Raw genomic sequence first — 8,551 nt, 5'->3', positions numbered from 1 at the left:
ATCACATTCTTCCATAAAAATAAATTATAAACAAATGTTTTATGATAAAAAAAATAATAAAAAAAATTGATGTGTCAATTGTATGTGTTTGTAAGGATGAACACTACAAGATAAAAAAAAGAAAAAAAGAATTAGGGCTATGCTAAAAACAGAAATCACCACAATGAAAATCAAATGAGTGTTGCTTCTTCTTCAGGAATTACACAAATGTGTATCTGGACTATCTAGATTTGCAGTAACCGGACCCTTAGCCATTAATAATAACTGAAAAATATCTACTATCTGGTATTATTAGATATTATCTAATATCTGGATAACGTGGCTCACTTATCTGACACAGGGATCTTTATATCTCTGAACACGTGAAACACATTTAAAATCTTTAAATCTGACTTTCTTAAACTAAAAATCCTTTTTATTTGGGGGACTACGTCACAGATTTCTTTCAATTAACGTATGATAAAGTTTTGGAAGTGACATGATTATTTTGGTAGTGACAATTTTAGGTATTTTTTAGCATAACTGAGCACATGCCTGACAAACACATCTTTAAACAATTGTGTGTATATATATATATATATATATATATATGTATATGTATATGTATATGTATAAAAAAACAAACATTTTAACAACATTTTTATTTAATTGCATTAAAAATGTGTTCGGTAGTGACATTTGCTTCAAAATGCTGGGATCTAGCCATGATGGACAGGGACGCAGTCTCACTTTCTGGGTAAACATTCAGGGATGAGGCTGAAATTAGACTAAATGTACTAAAACCCAAAGCATTAATTAAAATGTATTTTTTATTTTAAGCAGACATTAACATTCTCATGATACCCAATATCTGAATTAATATAATTATTAATAGTTCTTTTGCACATTAATAGTATATTTTGTACAGTGACACATTGAGAAACACTATAAATTTTATCAAAAACACTTTATTTTTTCCAAACAAAGACATAATAAGCAACTACAGACGTGAACACTGGTGTGATGTATAGAGCCGTGGAGAGGAGAGAGAGCAGGGAGCATCACTGTGACTGATGGAGAGATCAGCTCAGTACTGGAAGCTGCGCTTGGTCTGAATGTCATCCAGGATTTGCTGTAACTCGTCGTCTTCAAACCGGCCTTCCACACTAGACAGAGAATAGACAACAGCTAGTTAGATGCGTTAATGTGCTGTTCAGTTAAACACCTTCATTAGCCATCGGTGGGCCAATGTTTTAAAGTGCCGCTTCTATGCAATTAGAAAGCTTCTGTTTTGAAATGTCCTACAATACGCTCACATGCATCCAAGGTCAAGAAACAATTTCATTTTCTCATTATATAGGCCTACTTTTTTTTTCTTTTTCTCAGTGTCTAAACGGTTCGATAAAAGATTCAAGAGCCTACTCTGCTCTGATTGGTCAGATGGCCCAGTCTGTTGTGATTGGTCAGATGGCCCAGTCGTTGTGATTGGTCAGATGGCCCAGTCTGTTGTGATTGGTCAGATGGCCCAGTCTGTTGTGATTGGTCGGATGGCCCAGTCTGTTGTGATTGGTCAGATGGCTCAGTCTGTTGTGATTGGTCGGATGGCCCAGTCTGTTGTGATTGATCGGATGGCCCAGTCTGTTGTGATTGGTCGGATGGCCCAGTCTGTTGTGATTGGTCGGATGGCTCAGTCTGTTGTGATTGGTCGGATGGCCCAGTCTGTTGTGATTGGTCGGATGGCCCAGTCTGTTGTGATTGGTCGGATGGCCCAGTCTGTTGTGATTGGTCAGATGGCCCAGTCTGTTGTGATTGGTCAGATGGCTCAGTCTGTTGTGATTGGTCTACTCTGCTCTGATTGGTCAGATGGCTCAGTCTGTTGTGATTGGTCTACTCTGCTCTGATTGGTCGGATGGCCCAGTCTGTTGTGATTGGTCAGATGGCCCAGTCTGTTGTGATTGGTCGGATGGCCCAGTCTGTTGTGATTGGTCAGATGGCCCAGTCTGTTGTGATTGGTCGGATGGCCCAGTCTGTTGTGATTGGTCAGATGGCTCAGTCTGTTGTGATTGGTCTACTCTGCTCTGATTGGTCAGATGGCTCAGTCTGTTGTGATTGGTCTACTCTGCTCTGATTGGTCGGATGGCCCAGTCTGTTGTGATTGGTCAGATGGCCCAGTCTGTTGTGATTGGTCGGATGGCCCAGTCTGTTGTGATTGGTCGGATGGCCCAGTCTGTTGTGATTGGTCGGATGGCCCAGTCTGTTGTGATTGGTCGGATGGCCCAGTCTGTTGTGATTGGTCTACTCTGCTCTGATTGGTCAGATGGCTCAGTCTGTTGTGATTGGTCTACTCTGCTCTGATTGGTCAGTTGTGGGTCTGAAGGACTCTCATGAAAATTAGGGTTATTTAGATATTAATTTCAACATGCCATGATTTGAGACTCACTAATTCTAATTTCGTATACAATTTAGGACGGATAGGAAGCGAATTAGGACGCAGCAAGTGTCTTCTCGACTTGAACAGCACTAACCAAACTCTTCCAGTCTCAGCTACAACTACCGTGTTTTTGAAGGTGGGTAAAATTAGACGTTTTTTGCGGGAGGACGATGAAGAATCGCTTCTTCCTTTTGGGAGACAATAACTATTTATCTGCACTTGGATCTCTGTAACTTTGCAGACCTTTTACTGTCACAAACAGCTTTATTACACACTACATGAGAGTAGCACGACTTCTGTTTTTTACTTTTCACTGTGGCCCAATAGTGTAAATCCCAGTTCTGGGCTGCGTTTCCCAAAAGCATTGTGAGCCAAGTTGGTGGTTGAGACCAATGGTTCGACGAACTACTAAGGTTTATGATGCTTTTGGGAAATGTAGTCCTGGGTCAAGATCTGCAGTCCATGCACAATTCAAGACAACATGTATAAAGTTGCACAAAAAAATCAACAACATGACAGACTGACACACAACATGAGATTGTCTGAAATAAAGCAAATCTGCAGATTATCATGACCAACCTTGGGATGAGGGCTTTGGCCTCCTCCGCAGCCTCGGGACACAGATTGGCTAAACTTGCCAACTCAAACTTGTGAAGCTTCTTCTGCAGGAGTAAGCTGTGAAACACGGCCACGGTTAACAGCAATGCAACCAAAAATCATATGAACGTCATATTCACGAAATGACAGTAAAATTATACAAGAAAAAAAAAACTACACAATCTCAGAAACATCCCATTTAGTTTAAATCAAGATTTCGGGAAAAATGATCTTGCTGTAAAAAAAACCAACAAAAAAAAACCTGTCAAATTTATAGTAAAATAAAAAATACTAATGTGTTCTTTACCTTTATAATATACTAACAACCACCTTAAACAGAGGGAGTAAAGAGAAGGTCATATAATGAACCAAAGTTCATGCAAGTAGCTTTTCCCCCAAGCTGATGATGACATGTAGAAGATGCACACAGTGTCATTCACACAAACACAAACCACCATAAACAGCTCAATACAACACAACCACATGTGAAACAAAACCTCAAAATGTTTTGCTAACACGACCTACTTTACTACGCTGATTAGGGGTGGGCGGTACACCGGTGTCATAGTCATCACCGGTGTGACATTGCGCCACGACATGGATTTTCTAATACCGTCAATACCGTAATAAATCAATTATGTTCCTTGAACGGCTGCATTTACATTAGGGCTGTAGTCAACCAAAGAAATGCTTAGTCGACCAAAGTCCTGTCCTGCACAACGATTAGTCGACTAAAAAAAATAAAAATAAAAAATAAAAATAAAAAAAAGACGCGATGTTTTGCATTTTGATTGAACATTTATTAAACAATTGTCAGAGCATTTATAAAACAACAACGAAAAAACGTTTTTGTTTTATTGACACCTGGGATCCCCCGCGAAACGGTTCTCATTCGCGCTTGAATAAGGCCGGCGACACACTGGCTGCTGGCGTGAGAGTCTCAGCTGCGTTGGGTGTCTGTTTTTATTTCGGCTCCCATGTTAAAAGGTTGGAGTTTGCACACTGCCTGCGTGAGACACGCGTCTCAGGCGCGGCTCGAGCCACGCGGAAAACGCGTGCATGCTAGAAATAGAACCGACGCCTGAGTGTTCCTGCAACAAGAGTGTTCTCTGGCTAGAGCGCAGAACAGCGGAGTTTGTATGAACCGAAGTGCATGCCTGAGCTTGTATTGCTGCTGTTGCTTTGACATTGTGGAAAATAGAATAAACAAAATGTATTAGACTTTTTACCCGTTATTATCAATCTAAATTAATCTCGTTTTTAATTTAGGCAAACTTAATTTCGTTTTTTCTTTATTTAAATTTCGTTTTTCTTTATTTAAATTTTGTTTTTTCTTTATTTAAATTTCGTTTTTCTTTATTTAAATTCCGTTTTTCTTTATTTAAATTTCATTTTTTCTGTATTTAAATTTCGTTTTTTTCTTTATTTAAATTTCGTTTTTCTTTATTTAAATTTCGTTTTTTCTTTATTTAAATTTAGTTTTTCTTTAGGCCTATTTAAATTTCGTTTTTCTTTATTTAAATTTCGTTTTTCTTTATTTAAATTTCATTTTTTCTGTATTTAAATTTCGTTTTTTTCTTTATTTAAATTTCGTTTTTCTTTATTTAAATTTCGTTTTTCTTTATTTAAATCTACCCTTTACTGTGTCAGTAATTTGTTAGTCAGAAAAATATTAGACTACCTTAAAAGTATTGCTTAATTAACAGACTGTGTGCGTTTTATATCACTAGTGCAGTGTCCGTTCTCGGAGAATATAGCCGCCCTGCTCGCGTGAGGTGCGCCGCTTCCCGCTCGCGTTGTTCTGTAGTTTACTATTAATTCTGAACGTGTCGCGTCTCGCGTGTCTGTCTATATTGCACCAAATGCGACACTGCACTCCCTTGTGAAGTCGATTGGATGAACGGTTCTCGAAATAATCAAAATGCAAACGGACAGACAGACACATAGAGATTACTACCTATATTCCTTACTGAGCACGAAGCAGCAGTGCAGCCAGCCACAGGTGCGGTTCCCGAGTGTTCTACGTGGTGCGCTAAACTGTGGCGCTGTTACAAAAGAGCCTAAATTAAAGCATTTAAAGTTGTGGATAAAACATAGGCTAATTATATTTAGAATACAGTAATATATAACTGCTTATAAAGGAATAAATATCAAGGAGTAAATCAATGAAAATTTCTTTATTGGTGAAAAAAAAAAGTTATACCGTGATATTATACCGTCACCGTTCAAAAGATGAAAAATACCGTGATATTAATTTTAGGTCATATCGCCCACCCCTAACGCTGATTAGCCAATAAAAATGGTTCAGCGCATGCTGATGATGTTTTATTCCTCTATACTAACTTGCGCCATAGCCTATGATTTAATAGGTGTCATCATCGTACATACATGTCGTACCCACGTTTATTAGATCCATGTCGTACAGTGTGATTGGTAATGTCTGTAACAGGCATTAGACTATAAAAATAGAAAACAGAATAAAAAATAATAATAAAGGTAATTGAGACTATCTGACAATTCAGACTTTTTCCCCTCATGAAAGTGAGTTTATAAATCGCACAATTCTGAGAGAAAAATATCGAGGTGAAAAGGCACAATGACCTTGCCTATATTTAGTGGCGGAAACAAGCTATCACAGGAGAACCATCGCAAGAAGAAGCTAGTGCCGTCAGTGTGTCTCTCAGAGATCAGTGTGTGTTGCTGTGTGAAGCCGCTGACCTGCGCACACTGGCGATGGTCTCTCTGTTCTTGAAGCGGCTGAATCTGGCGGTGTAGTTGAGGGTCTTCATGAAGACCTCCGACAGCTCCTGCTCGTCCTCCGCGCTCTCGTTCTGCTGCTTGCGATGCTCCAGCAACATGTGGACCTCCGAGTTCAGCAGCGTCTCCGAGTTCTCGAACTCTGGGACACAACAGACATCGGTCAGCGTGTGAAATGAACAACACTGAAAAAACACCCTTAACCAATCAAGACATCAAGCAGAAAGTAACACTCAACCACTAAAACACACTCAGGGGCGTTTCCTCTGAGGAGGCGAGGGGGGCAGTGCCTCCTCAAACAATTGGATAAGACAATAATGCATATTAAAAAAATAAAACAAAGCGAATATTACAAAATGTGACATTAAAAAGTGTATAAATCAGTCGTTTTTCTAAAGGAACACTGTCACCAGCAGGTGAAGTTACAGCGGGACGCCGCCTCTCTCTTGCCTCCCCTGAGACCATTGACTTTTATCGGATCCACTAAAGCATGTGGTGGGTTTAGTGGGGGGTCATTGAGAATGAATGGAGGAAAGTCACGTGAGGCAACGCCTCCATCGCGCTGTGATTGGCTATGATCGGTTATTGCGATAAATCCCACCTCTTGTTTTCGTGCACGTTCTCGAATCGGACTGAATGACCAAAATGATGGCGTTAATGTGAAGACTAATAAAAAAGTAATTCATTTTAGATATCACCGCTTCATATCACGTCAAAATCAAACTTGAGATAGCTTGAAAACATGACGACTGTGGGGTTTTTTTTAGTGAGCAATCAGCCTGGGGAAATTAAAGATACATCTTTTGTGTCTGTGTCTGTGGCGTGTGTACAAGATTGACGACTGGCTGATGAAAATAAGTGGACTATTAAAAAGAAGAGCTGAGCACAAGATTCATAAATAAATTATATTGTTTAAATTGAGTCTTTAGTTATTATTTTGGAATAAATGTAAAAATGGTAAAAAACTAACGACATTTATATTTGGTTTTTAATGAATATTTGAATATGAATAATTAGCTATTACATAACGTAAAAATACAAAATAGATTTGTATTTGTTTTTTCTAATTATATATATATATATATATATTAATAGCTATATATATATATATATATAAAGCAACAAATAAAACTGAGGACTTTGCCTCCTCATTGAACAGCGCCACTGAATATATGATAATATTGTATCACTTTCATCCCATGTTGGAGAAAGCAGCCCTGCGGACTGTGTGATAGTCAGATAAAACTGAATTATCACACGAAACTTACAGTACAGACTCCAGTGAATGTGTGTGTGTGTGTGTGTGTTGTCCATAATGAAGAAGAGCTGATGGTGTGTTTACTGTATCACTCTCACCTTTAGGAAACATGAGCTGAGACGCGTCCTCCTCCACATCGCCCACCTGCGTCGCTCCTGCCGCCGCCATCACACAATAACTGTGTAATGAAGAAGATGTTGTGAAAATGAGTAAATCTTCCCTGTGTGCTGCACATACAGTCGCATCACTACAGCTACCGCCGTTCAATGAAACACTTTCTGCTTCCGGTTATCTTCTTCTTCTTCTAAATGGCTGTTCACTCCTAGGAGCATCACCGCCACCTACCGGATAGGCCTTTATCGCATCACAATAGAAAACCGGAAGCAGCCGCCAAAAATTGCGAGAAGGGTCTTTTTTATTATTATTATTATTTTATTTTTATTTATTTTATTATGCTTGTAAACAGATGACAGTCATGGTATACAAGTTTGTAAAAAAATTACAAAAATGTCTGTACAAAATGTAACAACAATATGAACAATGTAATCTGAACATATACAAAATAAAGGAAGAAGTTAGCAATGCATAACTACCTAAACAAAGAGTAGAATTAAAATAAAGGAGAAATAGATGATAGAAAAAACAATAATTATAAAAAAAAGATCATGAGGGTAAGATATTATTTTATACATCATTTAGTGTAGACTACACAAATTAAAGTCATTACAATTTGAAATTGTTTTAATTGCTTTCTTATTTGCTGAGGATGAAATGGTGTTGAGGTACTTTTTAAATTCTTTAAAAAAAAACAATAAAATTGGTTTGTTGTTGTTGAATTTACATTTGTGGATATAAAATTGGCCAATAAAATATATTAAATTAGTAACAAAGCAAGTTTTGTTTTTAGTGGTATCAGAATAAAGTATCCAAAAATAATGTCTTTAAAGGTTACCGATATATCTTGCTGGATATTATCTTTAATAAATATGTCAATATTTTTCCATAGTTGTTCAGTATAGAAACATGACCAAAATAAATGATAAACAGTTTCTGTTTGAACTTGGCAAAATGAGCATCTTGTGTCAATATAATTTTTATATTTAATTTTAAAATATTTAACAGGGTAAAATGTATGTATTATTTTGAAGGACACTTCTTTTACTTTATTAGTTAGAAAATATTTCTGTTGTAAGGACCAAATCTTTTTCCAATTTAATGTTTTTAATAAATTAGTCCAGTAAGAAACAGAAATGATATCTTCAAGAAAAAGGGATCTAACTTTATTATTTATATCTTTTTTTTCCCCTGAAAAACATATTTTAACTATAGGAGTTTCAGTTGGCTCAGGAAAAGTAGTAATTATAGATTCCTGTTGGTATTGCTCCCATAACTATGGCAAACTCTTTGGGGATAACTGGCATATTGTATTCAGAAAGAAATTCATTAAAAAGCCTTGGTTGTTAAATAGCTGACGTACTAAATATAAACCGTTATTAAACCATTTATCAAAAAATAAAGATCTATTTTTG

At 37.3% G+C, this 8,551-nt stretch overlaps 1 protein-coding gene across 2 annotated transcripts; it reads right to left on the bottom strand.

The window, feature by feature from the left end:
• Positions 1–931: 931 nt before the first annotated feature.
• polr2d (RNA polymerase II subunit D) lies at positions 932–7,327 on the bottom strand. 2 transcript variants are annotated; one of them, XR_014607014.1, is made up of 4 exons: positions 7,121–7,321; positions 5,726–5,906; positions 2,302–3,085; positions 932–1,590 (listed from the first exon to the last, which is right to left on the bottom strand). XR_014607014.1 is itself a non-coding variant. In XM_084118827.1 (4 exons), the coding sequence occupies exons 1-4, from the start codon at positions 7,188–7,190 to the stop codon at positions 1,067–1,069; spliced, it is 426 nt and encodes a 141-aa protein (XP_083974953.1). In that variant the 5' UTR covers positions 7,191–7,327; the 3' UTR covers positions 932–1,066. The 2 variants fall into 2 exon arrangements, 1 of the variants encoding a protein (XP_083974953.1); XM_084118827.1 differs by having other exon boundaries at positions 932–1,145; positions 2,990–3,085; positions 7,121–7,327.
• Positions 7,328–8,551: the final 1,224 nt, after the last annotated feature.

This window comes from Abramis brama, assembly GCF_963993115.1.
Source record: "Abramis brama genome assembly, chromosome: 7".
NCBI lineage: Eukaryota > Metazoa > Chordata > Actinopteri > Cypriniformes > Leuciscidae > Abramis > Abramis brama.
The sequence above is the reverse complement of the archived record's forward strand: the minus strand, read 5'-3'. Positions and strand labels throughout refer to the sequence as shown.